Source organism: Anas acuta, chromosome 27 (assembly GCF_963932015.1).
Source record: "Anas acuta chromosome 27, bAnaAcu1.1, whole genome shotgun sequence".
NCBI lineage: Eukaryota > Metazoa > Chordata > Aves > Anseriformes > Anatidae > Anas > Anas acuta.
In genome coordinates this window covers 1858006-1879585 of record NC_089005.1, presented here as the reverse complement: position 1 = coordinate 1879585, position 21580 = coordinate 1858006, and the positions used below count along the sequence as shown (strand labels likewise).

The window sequence follows — 21580 nt, the reverse complement described above, 5'->3', positions numbered from 1 at the left end:
CTGCAGCCCCGCCGGGCGCAGGGCTGGGAGCGGGGCCAGCGGCGAGAGGGGGGCGGGGGGGGGGACGGCGGGGCCGAGCCGGCTACAAGGGGACCCGGCCCGCAGCCCCCCTCTCCTGCCCCCCGCAGCCCCCGGCGCCAGGTCCCCGGAGCCGTTTTGCGCCCCCCAGCCCCGGTCCTGCGCCCCTCAGTCTCGATCCTGCGCCCCCCAGCCCCGATCCTGCATCCCCAGCCCCGGTTCTGTGCCCCCCAGCCCCAGTTCTGTGCCCCCCCGTCCCCATCCCACACCCTCCAGCCCCAGCCCTGCGCCCCCCAGCCCTGCTCCTGCACCCCCAACACCCGCTCCTGCTCCCCCTCCTGCACCCCGCACCCCCCTGGTCCTGGTTTTGCACCCCCCCTACCCCAGCTCTGCCCCCCCAGCCCTGCCCCTCTGGTCCTGCACCCCATATCCCCCAAATCCTGCACCCCACTTCCCCCCCAAGCTGAGCTTGGAGGAGGAGGAGGGCAGCTCCTGCAGCCCGGGCACCCTTCCCAGGTGCCTGTGAGCACCCAAAGTGTGGGCGAGCACCCTAAGGATGACGGATGAGCACCCAAAGATTGGGGTGAGCACCCCAGGGATGACAGACGAGCACCCAAAGATTGGGGTGAGCACCCCAGGGATGACAGACGAGCACCCAAAGAACAGGGTGAGCACCCCAGAGGTGACAGATGAGCACTCCAAGAGTGGGCGAGCACCCCAGGGATGATGGATGGGCACCCAAAGGTCAAGGTGAGCACCCTAATGATGATGGATGAGCACCCAAAGAGCAGGGTGAGCACCCCAATGATGATATGAGCACCCAAAGAGCAGGGCGAGCATCCCAAAAATGATAGATGAGCATCCTACGAGTGGGGTGAGCACCCCAAAAATGATGGATGAGCACCCAAAGAGCAGGGTGAGCACCCCAATGATGATGTGAGCACCCAAAGAACAGGGTGAGCACCCCAAAAATGATGGATAAGCACCCTACAAAAGGGGTGAGCACCCCAGAGATGACAAATGAGCACCCAAAGAGCAGGGCGAGCACCCCAGGGTGCCCGGATGGGGAAGCAGGGGAGGGGCAGCCGTGGCTGGGCCATGGGGCCGCGTGTGCAAGCGTGTGTGCACGCGTGTGCACGCGTGTGCGCCGAGGTCTGTGAGTGACACCTGCTGTCAGAGCCCTGCCATTTCACGCCGGGCCCATCCCCGCCAGGTCCCCACGGGCCACCAAACCCAGCCAGAGCCACCGCGGGCCGAGCCCGAGCTCCACGGGCACCCAGGGGTGCGCCGGGGGCCGTGCGGGGCCAAGCAGCCCGAGCCCTGCGTGGTGAAACCAGGGGGTGCTGGGGAATTTGGGGGGACCCCCTTGGTGCTGTCCCATCGCCGTGCCATGGTTTGGGGTCACGGTCCCCAGCTGAGCACCCACAGGAGGAGATGGGCACAGCGGTGTCCCCGCGGTGCCATCCTGCTCTCCGTTCCCCATGGAGCTGGGGGGGGACAGGGCTGTGTGCCCCCAGCTGGGTTCAGATCCCCCCATCCTGGTGTGGGACGTGGGGTGCTCAGCACCAGCTATCCCCTCCCCATCCCCAACCCCAAACCCTCCCAAAACCTTCTCCTCTTTCCCTTTCTAGGACTTCCCCATGCTCAGGGCCCGACGTTCCCACCCTGTAGGGGAAAAATCTCCTCCGTGCCTCGCCTCCAGGCATCTTTTTGCCCCCCCCCAGGCAGCAGACCATCAGGGATGTGCTCTCCCTCTCAGCCCTCCATTGCAAAACCTCCTCCGCACGGCCGCGGCAGCCAGTAAACTTTTCCCCTTCGAGCGAATAAATAAACCTCAGCAAACCGGTCTCGCTCTGCTTCCCCACGCCGCCCCCGGCCCCCACATCGCGGGGCTGGGAACTGGCGGAGGAGCCGCCGAGCTCAGCCCCAACCTCTCCCCGGGCTCCCGAGCAAACAAACTGAATCCCCCGTGCAAAACAAGCCGGGCTTTTGAAATGTTTTCCCTTTCCATCCCGCTCTTCTGCTTACACCGCCGGGGAGGATGTGCGAGGGCTGAGGCCCCGGGTGATGTCAAGCCATTATGTCAGGGGCTGGCCGGGCTTTTCGGCCCCGCTGTTGCCCCTTTTCTCATGGAGACCTCCGGGGACCTGGCTTTTGTTTTTCCCCTCCCTCCACGCAAGCTCCTGGGCAGCGTCTCCCTTTTGGAGGGGGTCCCCCAAGCCCCGCAGCCCCCCGCTGGGTGCTCAGCCACGAGCTCCTCACCCCTTCCCCAGGGTGGGCAGCGGTGGGGGCTCCGCCGCCCTGCGCCCCACGGCGCACAGCTCGCCCGCCCGCCCCACAGAGCCCCGGAGGCTCTGGTCTGGCTGCGAGGCTGCTCCCCCTGACGTCTCGGCCATCTGATGTTTGCTCGAGCCCTGGGATAAATAAACCTCGGATCTCACAGCCTCCCACGCAGCCGGCCAGCTCCCGCAGCCCGCGCTCTGCCGTGCCGCGCCGTGCCGCGCCGTGCCCGTCGGTCCCCCGCTGCGGCCCCAGGTAAGAGGTTGGCCGACCCCTGCTGCGGGTTTGGGGTGATGTTGGGGTGATGCTGCGGGTTCGGCTCCCTCCTGGGCTCCCACTGTGGGTTTTTGGTTCGTCGCTTTGGCAATCCCAAAGGTGTTCGGGCTCCGGGTGCCTTCTGCCCGCCTGCTCCGGCGAGGGCGCGTTGTGTCCAGCGGGCAGGGCGCAGGGTGGTGGGAACAGTGGGACAGGCAGGACGTGTTCCCGGTCCCATCCTCAGCTCCTTGTCACCCCATTCCTCCATTCCCCACCTGCACGAAGGCTGCCAAGCCCCAAAAGGCCTCCCCAAGCCCTGGGGATCACTGAATTTCTGCAGCACGCCCCGTGCTGCCCAGGGTGCTGAGCTGGCAGGGCAGGGCGCTGCGTGGCACCCTTGCCGCACCCGCGGCGAACCCAAAACCACATCCCAAAGGCCAGCCGAGGGTTGTTGAGCCCCACGACAAGTGAGGGTGCTCCACGCATCTCACCCGCATCACCCCGCGCCCTCCTCAGCCCCGCTGCAGCTTGCGTTGAGCGCCGTGGCGAGCCCCGGGGGGAGCAAAACTCACCCCAGCGCCGCCTGCGAGCGGCCAAACAGCCGGGCAGGATGAGGCCAGCGCTGGCTCGGCTCAGCATCCGTGGCCCCTGGCTGGGCTGAGCTCCACGCCGGAGCTGTCAGCGGTGATGGATGGGGAGCTGCAGCAGCTCTGGGCCCGCCGGCTCCCCGAGGCAGGTGCCGTGCCGCCGCTCAGCCCTGCCTTGGGAGGACGAGCTGCTTGCGCAGGACCAGCCGGCTCCCCGAGCCACGCCGGGGCCATGGGGCCGTGCCGGGGCCGCTTCCTCGCCGTTCTGCTCATCCTGGTAGCCACCGGGGCTTGGAGCCAGGAGGAGGGTGAGTTTGGGCATCGCCGTGCCCAAAACTTTTGGTGCCGTGCTGCCGTGTTTGTGCACCCTGTTGGGGGTTCAGGCTGTGTCTCCACGCTCCCCCCCTCGCAGCGCCGTGCGCCCTGCACGTGCTGGTGGCCCTGGACGTCACCGATTTCCAGCAGTCCAACCTCCAGCCCTACCTGGAGCGCGTCCTGCGGGACCTGGCCGCCTTGGAGAGCCTCACCTGCCGCCCGCTCAGCCTCCACCTCAGCCTGCAAAGCGTCGGGCAAGGGGGGGACACCATCTTCCAGGGGGGGCTGTGGGAGCCCTGGGCGGATGTGCTGCGGCGCCTGGCGCGGGCGCACGCCTTCCAGCGCTCCTACTTCAACCAGCTGGCCCTGCAGAGCTTCCTCGGCACCCTGGCACGCCAGGAGGAGGACACCAAGGTGAGGGAGCCAGCAGCTCGCCGGGAGGACCCTCTCCTCGCCCAGTTTGCTGCTGGTGCACCCGCTTTTCCCCTCGGCCAGGCGCTGCTGGTGCTGACAGACGGGCTGGATGACGAGGTGCAGCGGATGAAGGAGGTGGCCACAGCAGCCTGGCTGCAAGGTTGGGGCAGAGAGGGGTTGGAGGGGACCTGGGGACACCCCCCAGCACGGCGTGCCACCCCTGGGCGCCTTGTCCCACCCCAGACCAGGCCGACCTGCTGCTGACCGTGGCCGTGAACAACGCCACGAGGCTGGGGGAGCTGCAGCAGCTGGAATTTGGGCGGCGGATGGGGAACGGGCAGCAGCTCACCATCGACATGCCCGAGGCTGGCGGGCACGTGGCGCAGGAGCTGGTGAGGATGGGTGGTGACGGTGGGGTCCCCATGGGGGCTGCGTGGGGACCCCAACACCTCCCCGCAGCTGGCACTGGCGGAGAGGACGTGCTGTGGGACGTGTCCCTGCACCTGCGTGGGGCTGCCCGGCCTTCGGGGCCCCAGTGGCCCCTTGGGGAGCAAGGTAAAACCCCGGGGGTGCCCAGCCCTGCGGGATGCTTTCGGCCTCGACCTTTTTCCCTTCGTGGGGGGGCCCCAAAGCCCAGCCCCGATCCCTTTCCCAGGGCCACCAGGCGCCCTGGGAGCCGGGATTAACTCCGGCCCTTGCCCCATCCGGTCCCAAGCCGCGGCTCCTCACTCCTCTCCCCTTCCTCCCCCAGCTGGGAACAGAGCCCAGGAGCTCTGGCTCCCAGCCCGGGGTCCCTCCTGGAGCCGGGGGGGCTGGGGGGGTCGTGGCTGCTGCCCCCGGGGTCTCTCTGTCCTAGGGGGTGGCCGGCAGCAAGGGACGTGCTGGAGACGAAGGCGAGCACGGGCACAGCGTGAGTCAGCCGTGGGACCCCCGGGGAGGGGGACAGGATGGTCTGGGGGGGCTCGGGGGTGCTGTGAGCACATTTTGTGGCCGGGCACGCCGTCTTTTTGATGTTTTTTTTTCCCCTCCTGAGAGCAGGGGGAGCAGGGACCAGCAGGTCTGCGGGGTAGCCGAGGGATGCAGGGATGCCCGGGGCAGTGTGGAGCGAAGGTGAGTGTTTGGTACAGCCTGGCACAGCCTGGCACGGCTTGGCACGGCTTGGCACAGCCTGACACAGCCTGGCATGGCTCCAGCCCGTGGTGCAGGTGCCTCCTGTCCCTCCTGCTCACCCTCATCTCCTTTAGGGCGCCGTGGGTCACCCCGGGGAGCAGGTACGTCCCCGCCTCGCTGCTTACCCTCCGGCACCAAGGGCACGGACACGGGGGGAGCTGGCAGCGGCAGGGAGACCTCCAGGAGGACGGAGAGGGAAGGGATGGGGCTGGGGAGGGGGCTAGGGGGTGGTCCGTGGTGCTGGGGGAAATAGGGCAAAGCCTGGGTGCCCTACACCCCGTGCCATTTTGCAGGGACCTCCTGGAGAAGCCGGCTCCGACGGGGTGGACGGGGAGCGGGTGAGCTGAGCAGCGGGGATTTGTGCCCCCTCCTCTCCCAAGCAGAGCCGGGCAGGGGCTCAGCCTCCTCTCTCCTTCCCAGGGCGAAGCGGGGACCCCCGGGCACCCCGGAGAGAAGGGGACCCGCGGGAGGCAGGTGCGGGGGTGCTCCGCTGAGCCTCGGGTGCTGCTGCCTCCTTCGCTCTCCACCCGCACCCTAAATCCTTTCCTCTCACCTCCACCCAGGGGCAGAAAGGCTCCCGGGGTGCCCGGGGGGAGAAGGGACCCCCAGGTCCCCGCGGAGAGGTGGTGAGTGCGGGTTGGGGTCCCTGGGGGCTCTGGGGGTGCCCTGGGTGCTCGCTGACCCCCCTCTGTTCCCCAGGGACCACCCGGGAGGAGCAGCCTCGAACCCAGCCCCCCGGGGTGGAGAGGAGAGGGGGGCCCCCAGGTAAAGGCTGGAGGGGGCCGGGATGGTGTGGGGGGGTGCTGGGATGCAGTTTTTGGGGAGAAACCAGTCCTTTTGGACCATTTTGGGGACTGGAAGGTTTCCTTTTGCAGGGTGACCCCGGTCCAGACGGTCCCCAGGGGCCACCAGGGCCACCGGGCCCCCCGGCTCACCCGGTAGGTGCTGGTGACAACGGGGGGGGGACACGGGGGGGCCGTGACAACACCACGAGCTGGGGACGTGGCCGGTGACCGTGCTTCCCCCCGCAGACCTCGTGCCAAAAAGGGCAGCCGGGAGTGCAGGTAGGGGGTCCGGGGGTGGTCCCATTTGGGGTCTTCCCCCCCCCACAAGGGCTGGGGACACCCGGAGCCATCCCATCCCCTTGCAGGGCAAGAAGGGGAACCGCGGCAGCGCCGGGCAGGGGGGCGAGAAGGGGCACGAAGGCGCACAGGTGAGGCTGGGGTGACCCCCCTCTGCCCCGTGCGGGTGCCCCTATTGCCCCCCACTCTCCTTCCGCAGGGGGTGCCGGGGCCACGAGGGACAAAAGGTGTCAGCGGCAGCCCGGGGAGCAGAGGAATTCAGGTGCTGCCCCCCTCCCCGTGCTGGGGGTCCCGCTGGGTGCCCGCTGGGTGCCCACCTTGAGCCGCTTTTGCCTCTCGCCCAGGGTGCGCCCGGAGCCGAGGGTCCTGTGGGAGCTGCGGGGCCAACCGGCCCCAAAGGGGACAAGGTGAGCTGTGGGGTGGTGAGGGACATCGCAGCCCCCCCTGTGCCCCCAGCCTGCTGCCCCATTGTCTCTTCCAGGGCCAGGAAGGAGCCAAGGGCAGGAAGGGGAACGCGGGACCTCGGGGACCCAAAGGTGCCGTGGTAAGGCTGGGCAGGGTGCCCCTTGGGGACAGGGCTGCCCAGTGGGGACAAGGCACCCGCAGCCCCTTGGGGACACTCTGAGGCTTTGGGAACGCAGATATTTATGAAGATCCTGCAAAAAAACAAAACGGTTTTGGGGTTTTTCTCCCCTCCTAGGGCGAAATCGGGTGCGACCGGCGAGGCGCCCCAGGGAGACAGGGAGCGAAGGTACCTGGGGGGGGGACAGAGCTGGAACCGTGCCCCCGGGGCTGCCAGGAGGGTGCTGTGCTCACTGGTGCTGCTCCCCCCAAGGGTGTTCGGGGGCTGCCGGGGTTCCCGGGGGTGCAGGTGAGCGCACGGGGCCGGGGAAGGGGGCTGGGGACCCGGCCAGCCCCCCCCTGAGCCTCCCCTCCAGGGCCAACGGGGCGAGCGAGGAGCCCGCGGGGACAAGGGCAGGCGAGGGCTGCCTGGGCGCATGGTGAGTAGGGGGCACAGCCCCCCCGGGACCCCCCCTTTGGCCGTGCTGCTGGCTCAGGGAGCCGAATTTTCCAGGGAGAGCCTGGGAGCAAAGGAGAAACCGGCAGCCACGGCAGCCTGGGACCACCGGGGGTGATGGTGATGCTCTGCAAATTCCCTTTTTCTCCCTTTTTTTTGGCCCTACCCAATGGGGACACCCCTGATGGGGACACCCCCGATGGGGACACCCCTGATGGGGACACCCCCAGTGGGACTCGTTGCTCCTGTCCCATCCCTTAATGCCTTTTTTCTCCTTATTTTTCTCCTCTCCTCCTCCTCCAGGGCCCCAAGGGCTCTCCGGGCGTCCCCCCCTCCACGGTAAGGGCCGGATGGGGACGGGACCCCAGCCCCAAAGTCTGTAGGACCAGGGGCTGGGGGGGGGGGGAGTTCAGCACCCCCCTGGCTGCAGCAAGCTTTGGGGCTGACCTCGCTCCCTGCTCCCCTCCAGCCCTGCGAGCTGAAGGCTTTCATCCGCCAGCGCTGCGGTGAGCGGGGACGGGGACGGGGGGGTGGTGACAGAGGGGACAGGGGACAGAGAACGGGGGAAAAAATGATGGAAAACGCTCAGGGGGTGGCCGTGCAGGTGGGGGCCACCACAGGGCTTGTCCTGGAGCTGCCCAAATCCCCCCGCAGCCTCCAGCTCGCTCTCCTGCCCCCTTTTCCCCACGGAGCTGGTGCTGGTGCTGGAGACCTCGTCCACGGTGCCTCCGCCTCTCTTCTCCCGCATGAAGGAGCTGCTGGCCCTGCTGCTGAGCGACCTCCACGTCTCCCCGGCCGGCTGCCCGGCGGGGGCTCGCGTGGCCGTGCTGTCCTACGCGGCCTCCCCCAGCTACCTGCTGCGTTTCGGGGAGGCGCAGAGCGGGGCCGCGCTGCTGGGGCGCCTCCGCCGCCTCTCGCCCAGCCGCTCGTCCCAGCGGGGCCGCCTGGCCTCTGCCATGCGTTTCGTGGGGCTCCACACCCTCAAAAGGGTCCGGCGGGCCGTGCTGGGCAGGAAGGTGGCCCTTTTTGTCACCAGCGGTCGCAACCAGGCTCTGGAGGGCGTCGGGGAGGTCGCCCTGCAGTACGAGGCGCTGGGCATCGTGCCCGTGGTGCTCACCTTCAGCCCGCTGCCCGAGGTGGTGCGAGCTTTCCAGGTGAGGATCCGCTCCCGGAGCCACGTGGCTACCAGCCCTGTGACCACCCCGAGCTTATTTTTTCCCCCCCCCACAGGTGAACAGCCTCTTCCAGGTGCTCCAGCTCTCCACGACAGATCCGGACAGGGACACGGAGCTGCTGCAGCAAACCCTGCTGCCCTGCGTGCTCTGCTTCGGTAAGGCAGCGGGGCTGCCACGGGGCTCAGCACCCCCAGCACCACCCCTTTTGGCTCATCCTGTGCCCCCCCTTGCTCCCCCCAGACCTCTGCCACCCCGAAAGCTGCCCTGCAGCCGTGCCGCCCCGCAACCCTCTGCGCCTGGACGCCGACCTGGCCCTGGTGGTGGACAACGCGGCGCTGCCGGCGCGGAGCCTGGAGGCCGTGGCAGAGCTTTTTGGCAACCTCTTAGGGCGCCTGCAGCCGGCGCAGCGGGGTGCCCGCGTCACCCTGGTGCTGACCGGCCCCACCGCCCCCCAGCAGGGTTTGGGGGAGGTCGATTTGGGGTTGCAGAGCCCCCGGGAGCAGCTCCGGGAGCGCCTCCGCCTCGCGCTGGTGCCCAGGGTGGCCGCGGTGGCACCCGGTGGCGCGGTGGCGTGGGCGCTCCGGCACGTCTTCCCGGGGGGCACCCGTGGCCGTCTCCGCGTCCTCTTTGTGGTGGGGACGGGGAACGGGGTGCTGTGGGACGGGGAGGCGAGGCAGGCGCTGGTGCCCTTCTCCCGCTGCAGGGATTTTGGGGTCTTGGTGCTGTCCCTGGGTCGGAACGGGACGGAGAGGCCGGAGGCGGCGGTGCCGGAGGTGCTGGCGGGGTGGCGGCACCACGAGCTGCGCCTGGGCTCGGTGCAGGGTCCTGAGATGGGGTACGCCGAGAGGATGGCACTGGGCTTCCTCCGGAGCCTTTGGGGTGAGCCGTGCTGGGGGCTGGAGCACCACCGGGTCCTGCTCTGGATGGGGACGGGTTCCCAGGAGGCAGCTTGGAGCCCCAAACCTTTTTTTTGCTCTTTTTTTTTCCTGCCCCTCCATCATTTTTCTCTCCTGCGTTGCAGCGGAGAGCAGCCGGCACCCCAGCACCCCAGGGTGCCCCCAGGGGCCGTCTCCCTCCGGTGCCAACACCACCGAGCCGTCCCCGGGGACCCCCGCGCAGTGAGTGAGCAGCACCGGGGCCACCCCCCGGCGGGTGGGGGCTGCGCCTCCTCTCCCCCGGACGCATACCAGGGGGGGGGCTGGCACCCATCTCCCCTCCCAGGACCCCCGAGAGCCTCTCCGTGCCCCTCAGGGGGCTGCCCACGGCATCCCCCAGCCCCGGGAAGGGCCGGAGGGCGGTGGTCGTGCCCGGGCTGTGCGCCCTGGATAAGGACCCCGGCACCGCCTGCGCCGATTTCTCGCTGCGCTGGTACCACCGGAGGGACACGGGGACCTGCGAGCGCTTCTGGTACGGGGGCTGCGGGGGCAACGCCAACCGTTTCGGCACCCAGAAGGACTGCGTCCACACCTGCGTGGGCACCGGTAGGCGTGGGGAGGGCGTGGGGGGGCGTGGGGAGGCGCCCCCCTCCCCAGCAGGGCACCCCCAGCCGGCTGCGCTGACGCTGCGCCCACCTCGGACAGGTCCCCGTGGAGCCGGAGAGGGGAACGCGACGCGGGGTGAGGAGAATTTTGGGGGGGTTGCGAGCTGGGGGTGCAGCCCCCGTGCACCGGGGAGGGCGCAGGGGGGGTTTATCCCCTCCCCAACCCCCCCGGGGGTCCCTTGGTGCCTTGCAGCCGCCTGCCTGGAGGCTCGGGACGCGGGGCCGTGCCGCTCCTACTCGCCCAAGTGGTTCTTCGAGGAGCCCGGGCGCTGCTCCCTCTTCTGGTACGGGGGCTGCGGGGGGAGCCGCAACCGCTTCGAGAGCCGGGAGCAGTGCGAGGCCCTCTGCGTGGCCCCGGGTGCCGGGGGGAGCCGGGACCCCCTCCCCAAAAACTCCTCCTCCTGCGCTCCCGGCTGCTGACGCGCGCCTTGGGGGTACCCCAAAAAAATATAAACCATTCCCTGGAGACGCTGCCGCCCCTCCTCGCCTCTCCCGGCCTCCGTGGGGTGGGGGGAGGAGGATTTGGGAGGATTTTGGAGGGTTTTGGAGGGTTTTGGAGGGGTTTGGAGGGGTTTGGAGGGTTTTGGAGAGCTCCGGCACGGCGAGGGTGCGCAGAGCCCTGGCACCGCTCCGCGCCCCCCTCTGCCTGCGAGGCTGAGGAAGGGGTTTTGGGGGGGGGTTAAAATAAAACCTCGCGGCCCGTTTCACGCCTGCTGGTGCTGTGGGGCCGGGGGGAGGCGAGGGGATGAGGGGGGGCGCCCCGGAGCTGCGGGGAACCCCGGCCAGGCGCGCCGCGTCCCGGCCAGATGCAGCTGCAGCGTCCCGGGGGGAGCTGCGGGGGCCGGAGCCAGGCGAGGGGGGAGGCAGCTGCGCTGCTGGCCGGCTCCCATCCCGGAGGGGGGGGCCACAGCTCCCTGCTCCCACCCCCCCCCGTCCCCTCCCCGGGTTCCTTTCCCTGCTCCAGCCACGATTCTGCGATGCGCAAAGCTCCTCCGGGGTGTGGGGAGGGAGGGGGGCGTAAATGGGGGTGGCAGGGACCCCCCCCCACAGTGTCTCCGTCACGGGGGTGTCCCCAGGAACAGCTCCGGGACCTGGTTTATTCCCCTCGTCCTTTATTCGGCTCCGAGGGGACGCTTTTGGCACATTTGGGGACATTTTCAGCTGGGCATCCAGCTGGGGACTGCGGCGGAATCGCCCCCCAGGCCGGTGCTCCAAGCCCCAGCCCAGGTCACTGGGCAAGCAGAGAAGCAGAATGGAGAATTTTGGGGGTTTTAAGTGTTGTTTTTGGGTTTTTTTAAGCTCATTTTGGCACTTGGGCTCGGAGAAGCTGAGAAGACAAAGTGACAAACCAGACGTGTCACAGGCGCAGGTGGCGCGAGGCGCTCGCCCCAGCAGACACCCCCGGCCCCCCGCCACCAGCCCCCTCCCCAAATTTTGCAGCCCCCTGGGAGGTGGGGGCTGGCAGGGGGGGTGCTGCTGGCGATGCTCCCGTCCCGGTGCTGTGCAGGAGGAGGGCTGGAGGTGACGCCGTGGCCGTCGGGGCTGCTGCAAGGCAAAGCTGATGCCGTGAGGGTGCTGCCGCGTGGGTGGGGGGGCCCTAAACCCCCCCCCCGTACCCCAAAACTCACCCAGCCTGCCCTAAATCCAGTAAACGGGGACGATGCTGCAGAGGATGCTCGCCGTGGTGCCCAGCAGGGAGCGGTCGTCCAGGGGCATGGCCAGCCTCTGCTCAGCCTGGGGGAGAAACGCAGGGCGCCCCCGTCTCCATCCCTCACCCTTGGGGGGCTCCTGCACCCCCAGGGAACCTCCTGTGCCCCCATAGAGGCTCCTGTGCCCCCCCAAAACCTGATCCTGCCCCTCCAGAGCTCACCTGCCGGCGCTGGAAAGCCTGGGTGGCCGCATCCAGCCCCGGGATGTTGTCCTTGTCCATGCGGGTGACGTAGCAGGCGTGGTGCAGCCGCGACCTGTAGCTCACCAGCAGCTGTGCGCATGCAGAGCCGGGTGGGTTTGACCCCAAATCCCACCCTACGTCCCCCCACCCCCTTCCCTTCCCCCCCCACTCACGTTTTTGTAGTCGTAGACCACCGTGGCCGGGTTCCCAGCTCCGCCATCCACGTAGAAAGTGGCCGCGTCCTCTTCCCACGCCCTCCCCGCGCCCAACCGCAGGACCTGGGGACGGGGGGGGGAGCTCAACCCCTGCCCCCTGCCCGTCCCCGGGGAGCCCTGGGGACCCTACTCACGGCGTCGGGGTGGCCCCGCTCCACCTGCAGCCACATCAGCAGGGCGCCGGCGATGATGACCACCAGCAGGACCACCACCACCAGCACGATGAGGAGGCACTTGAGGTGGTGGCAGCTGCTGAGCAGCTTGCGGGGCAGGTAGCAGAGCAGGCGAGGCACGAAGCACAGGCAGCCCTTGAGGCTGCAGCAGCCGGGGCGGCAGCAGCGCGAGCATTTGGGGCAGCAAAGGGCGCAGGGCAGGCAGCAGGAGCCGCAGCAGCCCTTGTCGGCGTCCTGCGGGCGTGAAAAAGGTGGAGAGATGTTGATATAAGGGGCCAAGGGGTGAAATGGGGGTGGGAAGGGCTCGCTGGGGTTCAGCTCCCACCCTGCTCGCCTTTGGGGGTGCGTGTGGGGGGTGCTGGGTCTCCACGAGGCACGCAGAGGGGGGGCGCAAGCGTGGCACCGCTCCGTGGGGCGCGGGGACTCACCAGCGGCTCCTCGACTGCCACCTGCTTCATGCTGCTCTCCATCTCTGCCTCCTCCTCCTCCTCTTCTTCCTCTTCCTCTTCCCAGCCTGGGCAGCCCGCAGCAGCTGGGGCAGCGGCTTTATTTGGGGGGTTTTGGGGTGGGGAAAGGGGCGGCCCCCACGAGCAGCCTCGTGGTGCCACTCGGGTGTGCCGCCCGCTCCCGGTGGTGTTTGCCCAGCGCCCTGCCCGGAGCCGCTTTCCCCTGGGAACCTGCAGCTCAAGAGGGCCTGAGGACACTTGTCCCCAGGGCACGGGGACCTCTCTGCTGCCCCGGAGCGGGATTTGGGGCCAAAGCAAACCCTTCTCAAGGGCTTCGAGCTGCCCTCCAGGGTGGAGCATCCGGGGACGGAGGCGGCCGAAGGGGAACCTGGCCCCGTGCCCATGACCCTTCGCCACCTCGGGCACCTGGAGGTGCTCAGGAAGGGGAAAACAAAGAGGGGGACGTCAAAAGGGTCCCCGCGAGCCGCAGCGGTGGGGCAGGAGCGGGGTCACCATGGCAGGGGGCCACGGAGCACGGATTGGGGCCGGGTGCTCCAGGGCCTTGGTCCCGAGGGTGCTGGGACCGCATCGGTGACATCTTGGCCACCCTGGGTCCCCAGCACGGTCCCCAAGCAGCCGTGGCTGTGGCTCTGCCCCACATCTTGCCCCCTGCCTCCTCCCCCGGGGTGCTGAGCAGGATGGGGACCCCCCGGGGGGGCTCCTGCCTTGTGCAGGGGGGGGGGGGCGCAGAGCCCCTGCCCGGCTGCGTGCGCCCCTTCCCAGCCAGGGGGGCACGGGGCAGGGATGGAGAGGTGACGGTGACACATGGGGAGGTCCAACGCCCCTGGGGGGCTGGCATGGGGCCCCCCAACCTCTTTTTTGTCCCTTTGGATCCCCAGATCCCCAGCAGGGCACATGGGGGTGAGCCCCGAGGGTGCCCCTGGCTGCTGTGGGGTTGAAGCAGGGGGACGTGGGGCGCACGGAGGGCGCAGGGGGCAAGCTGGGGTGGCACCCATGGGTGCCCTGCTGGCCCCGGGGATGTGACCTGCGGTCCCTCTGTCCCTGTGTGGGTGAGGACGGGAGAGGGACGGGGACTTTTTCTGCACTTTGGGTGCTGGGTGCCCCAAAGGGCTGGGGACGCCGGGGCTGGGGACGCCGAGCCCTCCCGTGCCCCTCGGCTGGGGCTGGACCCGTCCCCCCCCTGATTAAACCAACACGGGGGGGTGCTCCCCCCACGCCGGACCCCTCGGGGACCACCCCAGACACAGGGCAAGGAGGAGAGCAGCACTGGAGGCAGCGCCCAGCTTTACTTTGCCGACAGCAGCGCACATCCCGCAGCGAACCCCAATCATTTATTGCAAGCACCACGCGGTGCCGAGGCCGGTGACGAAGCCAACGATGATGATGATGAGGAGGATGATGAGGAGGAGGAGGAAGGAGCCCGGAGGGGCACCACAGGGGGCACGGGGGGGACGCCCCCTCCTCATCCCCAGCCCCTGCTAGGTCCAGTAAATGGGCACGGAGCTGCAGAGGACGTTGGCGGTGGTGCCCAGGATGGAGCGGTCAGCCAGGGGCTCAGCACCAGCCTTCCCCTCGCCCTGCGGAGACACGGCGGGAGCTCTGGCCACCCGTGGCCACCGTGGCCTGGAGGAAAAGCTTGCCACAAGCCCAGCGGCTCCCTTCCCAGGTGCCCAGGCTGCGGGCACGAGGCTGGGCTCACCTGGCGCCGCTGGAAAACCTCGGTGACGGCGTCCAGCCCGGGGAGGTTGTCCTCATCCACGCGGGTGATGAAGCACACGCGGTGCAGCCAGGACCTGTAGCTGACCAGCAGCTGCGTGCAGGCAGCCCCCCCGTCAGCCCAACCCCGTGCTCAGCCCCCCCCGAAGCCCCCCCACAGCCCCCCCGTGGCACCCGAACCTTGCCATAGTCGTAGACCAGCAGCGCGGTGGAATTGCGCCCCTCGGCCACGGCGAACGTCCCGATCCTTTCCTTCCTGCTCATGGAGAGGTGCTGGGGGGGCCCTTGGGCGCCCAGCCCCTCGATGCTCATCCTCAAAACCTGCAGGGAGGAAGGGGACGGAGTCACCATTGCGGGGGGGACACCCCTGGAAGCCCCCCGCTGGGCGCAATGCGTGCGCCCCCCCTCTTTGCGCACCGTCTCGGCGTGCGTCTCGGTGAGGTGCAGCCCCAGCAGGAGGAAGGCCCCCACCAGCACCACCAGGAAGACCACGGCCACCACCACCATCAGGAGGCTCTTCAGCTGCTGGGGGATGCAGGGCAGGCGCGGGGAGGCCGTGTACTCCTGGGGAAAGTGGGGGGGGGAAACAGCGTGGTGAGCCCAGGCTCAGCCCTGTGCCGGCGGGGCCGGGTGCTGGGTGCTCCTTACCGGGGGGGCCTCCTCTAGCAGCGCCTCCTTGGAGCTGCCGTCCATCTCTGCCCTCATCACGCAGCTCCTGCCCCTCTGCCAGCAGGAACGGGGGATTTATAGGGTCCTCGGGGGGCGCTGGGGCTGCCAAGGTGCCACTCGAGCTCTGTTTGCCCAGCCCGGATAAGAGCCGGGAAAGTGTGTGCGGGAGGGGGGGGGGGCGTGAAATCCTCTGAGGGCCTTTTCCCAGCATTTGCAGGTGGTTTGGGAGGGGGCCAAGGCAAACAGGGCGGGTGCCCGCCCTCCTCCTGCACCCCCTGCGCCCACCCCGAGCACCCTTGGGGGCTGCCCCCCGCTGCCACCCAGCCTGCGGGCAGCTGCGCAGGGCTCGGAGCTGGCTGGGCTCATTGTTGGCCGCGAGCGCCGTGCCTGGGACGGGCAGCCCAGCAGCCCCCCCCGCCACCCCCAACCTCCAACCCCCCCCCAGGCCTTGGCAGCACCCAGGGCAGCCGGGGTGAAGCGCTGGGGGTGGGCAGAACCCCCCCAAAAAATCAAAGCAGAGCCTGAACGGAGCCACCGCCTGCCCTGGGGGTCCCCCCCTCCGTGGCACGCAGCCCCCCGTGCTGGGGGCACGTGTCCCCAAGGCCACCCGCCCGTGCCGTGCCGTGCCGTGCCGTGCCGTGCCGTCACGCTGCTGCATCCATCCCTCTGTCCCTCCCTCCCTCCTCCTGCAGCTCACAGGAGCATGGAGAGCTGCAGAGCAGCAGCCCCGCTGCCGCCAGCCCCCTCCAGCACCGCCGCTTCCCCCCGGCGCTGAGGGGTCCTCGGGGAAGGAAGGAGAGGGGGCAAAATAAAAATAAAAAAAAGGGCTCGGCTGCGGCTCCAGGGGAAAAAAAAAGGAGCAGGAGAAGAAGGAGCAGGAGCAGGAGCAGGCCAGGGCGATGGAGCTGCGGCACGGCAGGAGGATGCCCGGGGGCCAGCTCTCGGCTCTCCTGCTCCTCCTGACCTCCGCTTTGCTCTGGGGGGCTGCGGGGGGCCGGCGGCCTCCCCGGCCACCCCCGTGCCCCCCGAGCTGCTCGTGCACGCGGGACACGGCTTTCTGCGTGGACTCCAAGGCCGTGCCCAAGAATTTGCCCCCCGAGGTCATCTCGCTGTGAGTAGCCGGGGAGGGGGACGGGGATGGGGATGGGGACGGGGAGGGGGGGGCGCACACAATCGGCTCCCCGTGGCGCAGGGCTGGCAGCGGGTGCTGGGGCAGGGCCAGCCTCGGTCTTTGTGCTGCAGTGGGGTTGTGCGGGGTGAAAGCAGCTTGGGGGGGTCTCTAGGGGGGTGAGGGAAGCTCTGGGTGGGCTGGGGACCCCCCCAACCCTGGGTTCATCCCCATGTGGGGGTGCCCTGCGGTGCCAGCAGGTCCCCTGTGCGCACAGGGCGCTGGATGGAGCAGGGCTGCAGCCCGGCCCCGCCGCACTGCCCGGCTGCTGTGACCTTGGGGACAAGAGTCCCGGGGGGGACACGGCTTGGGGGGGGTCCCTGGGGGCACAGCAGGGCGCAGGAGCCTCGTAGGGGTGCGCATCCGTCTGTGTGCGCACACGCGGGCTGTGGATGTGCCGCAGGGCACGCGTGGGGTGGGTGCCAGCCCTTGGGGCTGAGCCCCTTGTCCCCTACGTGTCCCCCCCGTGTCCCCCCCGTGTCCCCCCCCCGTGCCCATCACGGCCCCGGGGTCTCCTCCTGCCCGCAGGACCATGGTGAACGCGGCCTTCACGGAGATCCGAGAGGCGGCTTTCGCCCACATCCCCTCGCTGCAGTTCCTGTAGGTCAAATCCCAGACCGGTGACCCCCCCCCTCTCCCAAATCCTCACCCCCTGGGTGCCCCCCCCGACCCAAATTCTGACCCTTTCTCCCCCTTTTTTTTTTTGCAGCCTGCTGAACTCCAACAAATTCACGCTGATCGGCGACAACGCCTTCGCCGGCCTCCCGCACCTGCAGTACCTGTGCGTGGGGGGGGGGGGACAGGGATGGGGACGGCCCCGAGGGGGGGTCCCGGGGTGGGGGCTGCTCCCTGTGCCCTCGGCGCAGCCCTGCAGCCTCTCCTCCTGCCCTAGGTTCATCGAGAACAACGACATCCAGGCGCTCTCCAAGGCCACCTTCCGCGGGCTCAAGTCGCTGACCCACCTGTGAGTAGCGGGCACCCCGTGCGCCCCCCCTGGGGGGGGGACACTGGGGACAGCTCCGTGTCCCTCTGTCCCACCGGGCACAGCGCCTCTCGTCCCCAGGTCTCTGGCCAACAACAACCTGCAGACGCTGCCCCGGGACCTCTTCAAGCCTCTGGATATCCTGAGTGATTTGTAAGGCTGCGGCGGCACCGGGGACACCGGGATGGGGACGGGGTTATGGGGCACGACCCCACGGGCACCTCTCCGCCCCCCCAAATCAGGATAGGGGGGTCCCTGCTGGGGCTCGGGCAGGGCAGGGGGAGGACTCGGTGCCCTCCTCTCCCCAGGGACCTGCGGGGGAACTCGCTGGCGTGCGACTGCAAGATCAAGTGGCTGGTGGAGTGGATGGAGAGCACCAACACCACCGTCCCCGCCGTCTTCTGCAGCAGCCCCGGGCAGTTCGAGGGCCAACGCATCCGGGACCTGGCGCTGGGCGACTTCCAGTGCATCACCACGGGTACGGAGACCCCCCCCCCTTTTAACCCCCACCCCAATTTAGCTCCCCGCGCCCTCACCTCCTCCTCTCCCCGCAGATTTCGTGGTGCACCAGGTGCTGCCCTTCCAGGCGGTGTCGGCCGAGCCCTACACCTACGCCAGCGACCTCTACGTGGCTCTGGCACAGCCCGGTGCCAGCAGCTGCGCCGTGCTCAAGTGGGACTACGTGGAGCGCAAACTGCGCGACTTCGACCGCATCCCCGGTAAGGTCGGCACCGTGAAACCCCCCTTTTTTTTGTCCCCCGGTGTCCCCCCCCCAAAAAAAAATTGACGTGCCCCCGCCCCGCAGCCCACTCGGCCGTGCACTGCAAGCCCATCGTGGCGCAGGGCCAGCTCTACGTGGTGGTGGCGCAGCTTTTCGGCGGCTCCTACATCTACCGCTGGGACACGGCCGTGGATAAATTCATCAAGATCCAGGACATCGACAGCCAGAAAACCCGCAAGCCCAACGACATCGAGGCCTTCCAGATCGAGGGCGAGTGGTACTTCGTCATCGCCGACAGCTCCAAGGCGGGCTCCACCAGCCTCTACCGCCTCGACCAGAACGGTTTCTACTCCCACCAAGCCCTCCACGCCTGGCACCGCGACACCGACGTGGAGTACGTGGAGAACGACGGCAAACCCCGGCTGATCATCGCCAGCAGCTCCCAGGCGCCCGTCATTTACCAGTGGAACCGGGCGCAGAAGCAGTTTGCGCCCCAGGGGGAGGTGGGCGAGCTGCTGGACGTGCAGATGGTGAAGCATTTCAGGGCGAAGCGGGAGCATTTCCTCTGCCTCAGCCGCTACATCGGCGACTCCAAGGTGGTGCGCTGGGAAGGGCAGCGCTTCGTGGAGCTGCAGACGCTGCCGTCGCGGGGCTCCATGGTGATGCAGCCCTTCGCCGTGGGGCAGCGGCGCTACATGGCCCTGGGCAGCGACTTCTCCTTCACCCACGTCTACCTGTGGGATGAGGAGAAGCAGAAATTCGGCAAGTTCCAGGAGCTGGCGGTGCAGGCGCCCCGGGCTTTCCGCTACGTGCCCGCCGCCGATGTGCAGCTCCTGCTGGCGCCCAGCTTCAAGGCCAACACGCTGGTCTACCGGCACGTGGTGGTGGACCTCAGCCTCTAGCCGGGGGGGAGGCAGAGCCCCCAAAAAGCGGCTCTCACCTCCCCCGGGGGGCTGCTCGGCCACGGGGACACGCATGCGCCCACCAGCCCCGTCCTCACTCTGCCCCGCGGTCACAGCCCGGTGCCTGCGCCCCTCCCGCACCCACACCCCTTTTTTTGGGGGGAAGCCACTGCCCTCGTTTTTCCCCCGGTGCACCCACAGATCCCCTTCTCTGCCCTCCCATACGCAGCACCCACAGCCACCCCGTCCTGGCCGCGTGCTGGGACACCCCTCACCCCGCAAAGTGATGCCCTTGGGTGCTGGCAGGGGGGGGAGCACGGGCACGGGGTATGGGGGCTGCAGGCAGGGCCAGGGCTGTATGGGATGGTGCCAGGGCATGGGGCTGCTTCCAGGTGGGTGGGATGCTCGGGGGCAGCGGGATGTTGGCAGGCGGATGGGGTGCTTTGATGCCGAGGTGTGTAACGGGGGCGCTCCGGGGTCAATGGGATGCCCCGGGGTGGATTGAGATGCGCCAAGGTGGATGAAATGCCCCAAGGTGGAGGGGATGCCCTAAATTGGGTGGGATGCCCTAAATTGGGTGGGATGCCCTGAGTTGGATGGGATGCTCCGATGTGGATGGGATGCTCAAGAACAGCGGGACCCTCTGATGCCAAGATGTAATGGGATGCCCCAAGGTGGTTGGGATGTTCCAAGGTGGTTGGGATGCTCTGAGTTGGATGGGATTCCCCAGGATGGTTGGGATGCCCTGAGGTTAACGGTTAATGGGATGCCCTGAAGTTAACGGAATACCCCAAGGTTAATGGGATGCCCCAAGGTTAACGGGATGCCCCAAGGTTAATGGGATTCCCCGAGGTTAATGGGATGCCCCAATTTTAATGGGATGCCCCGAGGTTAACGGGATGCTTGAGGCCAGCAGGATGCAGCCCCAATTCCTGTCCCCCCTGTGCACACCCCGCAGCCCCTCTGCCCCGCAGCGTGCCAGCCTCACCGGGGTGCACGCACCCACCCAAAACACCCCCAAATAAACAAACTGTGACCCCACAGCCGTGCCTCCACCTCCTCCCAGCGGCTCTACGAGTCTGATGCCAGCCGAGAGCCCTGCTAGGGGCTCTCCCGGGCGTTTTGGGGGAGCAGCAGAAGCCCTGACCCGAGGCGGGGAAGCGGGAGGTGTTCCCCCAGGGTGTGGGGTTTGCTCCTGCACCCCGCCCGCACGGCTGGTTTTCCAGGGGAGCTTTTCCAGGTCCCACGGGCGCGTGCATATGCATGGGGAAAAAAAAAAAACCACTAATTAAGCTCACGAATAAAGAGCCTCTCTTCGGGAACAGGCAGCCTGGGGAGAGGGTTTGTTCCTGGGCGGCTGCGGATCCTAAACACGGGGCTCCGCCACCCCGCTCTGCCTCAGTTTCCCCAGCTGGAGAGGGAAGACCCCAAAAGCAGCCGTGGTAGGGGTCTGGGGAGCCCCAAGGCCACCGCTGGGGACGTGTGGCCGGGGGAAACGTGGCCTGGGGCAGGTGCCGAGCCCACCCATGGGGGCTGGAGAAGCCCTCCAGGATCCTCTGCTCCATCCATCCCCTACCACCACCGAGCCCTGACCCCAAGCACCACGTCCAAGCTCTCCTTGAGCACCCCCAGGGACGGTGACCCCACCACCTCCCTGGGCAACCCGTCCCAACGCCCGGCTGCTCTTTTTGGGAAGAAATATCTCTTTATTTACAACCTGAACCTGCCCTGGCACACCTCGAGGCCGTTCCCTCTGCTCCTATCAAGGTTATCTGCGAGAAGAGGCCATCCCCGAAACCAAAATAAAACCACGAGGTCACACGAAGCTTCTCCTTTTTCCGTGTTCTAAAGGCTTGAAACAAAAACAAAAACAAATAAAAAAATGGGTGGGAGAGGGAGGGGCTCACCCTTTGCACTACTGGGCGTTACCCTTTTAAGACGCGGCGTTGCCCTTTTAAGACGCGGCGTTGCCCTTTTAAGAAACGGCATTGCCCTTTTAAGAAAAAGGACTCGCCCTTTTAATAAGCGCCGTTGCCCTTTTAAGGCGCGCCGTGGCCCCCCCTTAAGCCGCGCCGTTGCCCTTTTAAGAGTAGCCCCGGCCCCTTTTTAAGAATGGCGGGGCGGGGCCGCGTGGGCCGTTGGGCTGGCGGCGCATGCGCAGAGCCCGCGGCCGCCCCATTCAAGCCGCTGGGGCCGCTGCGGGCCCCCCCCGGGCCCCCCCCCAGCCATGGTGGCCTGGGTGCTGAGCCGGGCCGTGCTGTGAGTGGGGGGGGGGCTCTTGTGGGCCCCCCCCGGCCCCCTGTGGGCCCCCCCGGTCTTAGGGGGGGGGTGGCCGTTTAATTGGGATTGGGGCGGGGGGGGCGTGGGGGGGGTTTTGGGGATTTTGGGGGGGGTTGGGGGGGTTTTGGGGTGGGGGGGGTTGGATTTGGGGTGGGGGGGAGGTGGTGCCCCCCCCCCCCCAGGGTGTGGGGGGTGTTGGGGGGTTGTGGTGGGGTTGGCATGGGGGGGGTGTGGGGGGGGTATTTTGGGGAGGGGGGGGTCATTTTGGGGAGGGGGGGTCTGGGGGGTAACTGCGGGGTGGGGGGGGGCTTGGGGGGGGGTTTGGAGATGGGGAGGATTTGGGGGGGGGCACCCAAAAGGGGAGGGGGGGCATCTAAAAGGGAAGGGGGAGAGCCTGGGGGGGGGCTCCTTGGGGAGGGGGAGACGTTGGGGGGGGCCCTAAAAGGGGAGAGGGAGTTGGGGGGGGGCACATTGGGGAGGGGGAGACCCTGGGGGGGGGCTCCTTGGGGAGGGGGAGAATTTGGGGGGGGGCTCCTTGGGGA

General features: G+C 68.3%; 4 protein-coding genes across 13 annotated transcripts; 2 read left to right on the top strand and 2 right to left on the bottom strand.

Moving 5' to 3' along the window:
* The first annotated feature begins 396 nt into the window (after nt 1-396).
* Nucleotides 397-10325, top strand: LOC137845362 (collagen alpha-4(VI) chain-like). 5 transcript variants are annotated; one of them, XM_068662494.1, is made up of 33 exons: nt 397-685; nt 1650-2553; nt 3341-3448; nt 3553-3869; nt 3951-4029; nt 4113-4261; nt 4329-4424; nt 4726-4779; nt 4908-4979; nt 5114-5140; nt 5333-5377; nt 5460-5513; nt 5603-5665; nt 5739-5804; nt 5915-5977; nt 6071-6103; nt 6190-6252; nt 6321-6383; nt 6466-6528; nt 6603-6665; nt 6822-6872; nt 6957-6992; nt 7060-7122; nt 7197-7259; nt 7443-7478; nt 7609-7645; nt 7794-8293; nt 8370-8469; nt 8555-9193; nt 9336-9432; nt 9536-9795; nt 9895-9930; nt 10048-10325. In XM_068662494.1, the coding sequence occupies exons 3-33, from the start codon at nt 3373-3375 to the stop codon at nt 10272-10274; spliced, it is 3591 nt and encodes a 1196-aa protein (XP_068518595.1). In that variant the 5' UTR covers nt 397-685; nt 1650-2553; nt 3341-3372; the 3' UTR covers nt 10275-10325. The 5 variants fall into 5 exon arrangements, with proteins under 5 accessions (XP_068518595.1, XP_068518596.1, XP_068518593.1 ...); XM_068662495.1 differs by lacking the exon at nt 397-685 and having other exon boundaries at nt 971-2553; XM_068662492.1 differs by lacking the exons at nt 397-685; nt 1650-2553 and having other exon boundaries at nt 2584-3448; nt 7197-7253.
* A 624-nt stretch (nt 10326-10949) lies between these two features.
* Nucleotides 10950-12713, bottom strand: LOC137845370 (surfactant protein C-like). Of its 2 annotated transcripts, none has more exons than XM_068662515.1 (6): nt 12562-12713; nt 12095-12367; nt 11919-12023; nt 11725-11835; nt 11483-11588; nt 10950-11399 (listed from the first exon to the last, which is right to left on the bottom strand). In XM_068662515.1, the coding sequence occupies exons 1-5, from the start codon at nt 12601-12603 to the stop codon at nt 11493-11495; spliced, it is 627 nt and encodes a 208-aa protein (XP_068518616.1). In that variant the 5' UTR covers nt 12604-12713; the 3' UTR covers nt 10950-11399; nt 11483-11492. The 2 variants fall into 2 exon arrangements, with proteins under 2 accessions (XP_068518616.1, XP_068518617.1); XM_068662516.1 differs by having other exon boundaries at nt 10950-11396.
* Nucleotides 12714-13867: 1154 nt separating this feature from the next.
* SFTPC (surfactant protein C) lies at nt 13868-15393 on the bottom strand. Its single transcript, XM_068662518.1, has 5 exons — nt 14965-15393; nt 14734-14880; nt 14497-14637; nt 14300-14410; nt 13868-14177 (listed from the first exon to the last, which is right to left on the bottom strand). Exons 1-5 carry the CDS (start codon nt 15019-15021, stop codon nt 14079-14081), a joined length of 555 nt encoding a protein of 184 aa, XP_068518619.1. The 5' UTR covers nt 15022-15393; the 3' UTR covers nt 13868-14078.
* Nucleotides 15394-15668: 275 nt separating this feature from the next.
* Nucleotides 15669-19801, top strand: LGI3 (leucine rich repeat LGI family member 3). Of its 5 annotated transcripts, none has more exons than XR_011090185.1 (9): nt 15669-16096; nt 16682-16753; nt 16863-16934; nt 17046-17117; nt 17217-17288; nt 17444-17613; nt 17690-17854; nt 17941-19349; nt 19388-19801. XR_011090185.1 is itself a non-coding variant. In XM_068662509.1 (8 exons), the coding sequence occupies exons 1-8, from the start codon at nt 15885-15887 to the stop codon at nt 18756-18758; spliced, it is 1653 nt and encodes a 550-aa protein (XP_068518610.1). In that variant the 5' UTR covers nt 15669-15884; the 3' UTR covers nt 18759-19801. The 5 variants fall into 5 exon arrangements, 1 of the variants encoding a protein (XP_068518610.1); XR_011090188.1 differs by having other exon boundaries at nt 17941-19508; nt 19573-19801; XR_011090187.1 differs by having other exon boundaries at nt 17941-19515; nt 19554-19801.
* The last annotated feature ends 1779 nt before the right edge of the window (nt 19802-21580 follow it).

Coding starts and splice junctions, on each gene's coding strand:
- LOC137845362 (XM_068662491.1), top strand. CDS start 3,241: ATGGATGGGGAGCTGCAGCAGCTCTGGGCCCGCCGGCTCCCCGAGGCA. Junction 8,294..8,369: donor AGGTGGTGCGAGCTTTCCAG/GTGAGGATCCGC, acceptor CCCCCCCCACAG/GTGAACAGCCTCTTCCAGGT. Junction 9,796..9,894: donor CCACACCTGCGTGGGCACCG/GTAGGCGTGGGG, acceptor CACCTCGGACAG/GTCCCCGTGGAGCCGGAGAG.
- LOC137845370 (XM_068662515.1), bottom strand. CDS start 12,603: ATGGAGAGCAGCATGAAGCAGGTGGCAGTCGAGGAGCCGCTG. Junction 12,368..12,561: donor TGGCAGTCGAGGAGCCGCTG/GTGAGTCCCCGC, acceptor TCACGCCCGCAG/GACGCCGACAAGGGCTGCTG. Junction 12,024..12,094: donor AGCGGGGCCACCCCGACGCC/GTGAGTAGGGTC, acceptor CCCCGTCCCCAG/GTCCTGCGGTTGGGCGCGGG.
- SFTPC (XM_068662518.1), bottom strand. CDS start 15,021: ATGAGGGCAGAGATGGACGGCAGCTCCAAGGAGGCGCTGCTAGAGGAG. Junction 14,881..14,964: donor TGCTAGAGGAGGCCCCCCCG/GTAAGGAGCACC, acceptor CACTTTCCCCAG/GAGTACACGGCCTCCCCGCG. Junction 14,411..14,496: donor TGGTCTACGACTATGGCAAG/GTTCGGGTGCCA, acceptor GCCTGCACGCAG/CTGCTGGTCAGCTACAGGTC.
- LGI3 (XM_068662509.1), top strand. CDS start 15,885: ATGGAGCTGCGGCACGGCAGGAGGATGCCCGGGGGCCAGCTCTCGGCT. Junction 17,614..17,689: donor CTTCCAGTGCATCACCACGG/GTACGGAGACCC, acceptor CTCTCCCCGCAG/ATTTCGTGGTGCACCAGGTG. Junction 17,855..17,940: donor CGACTTCGACCGCATCCCCG/GTAAGGTCGGCA, acceptor CCCGCCCCGCAG/CCCACTCGGCCGTGCACTGC.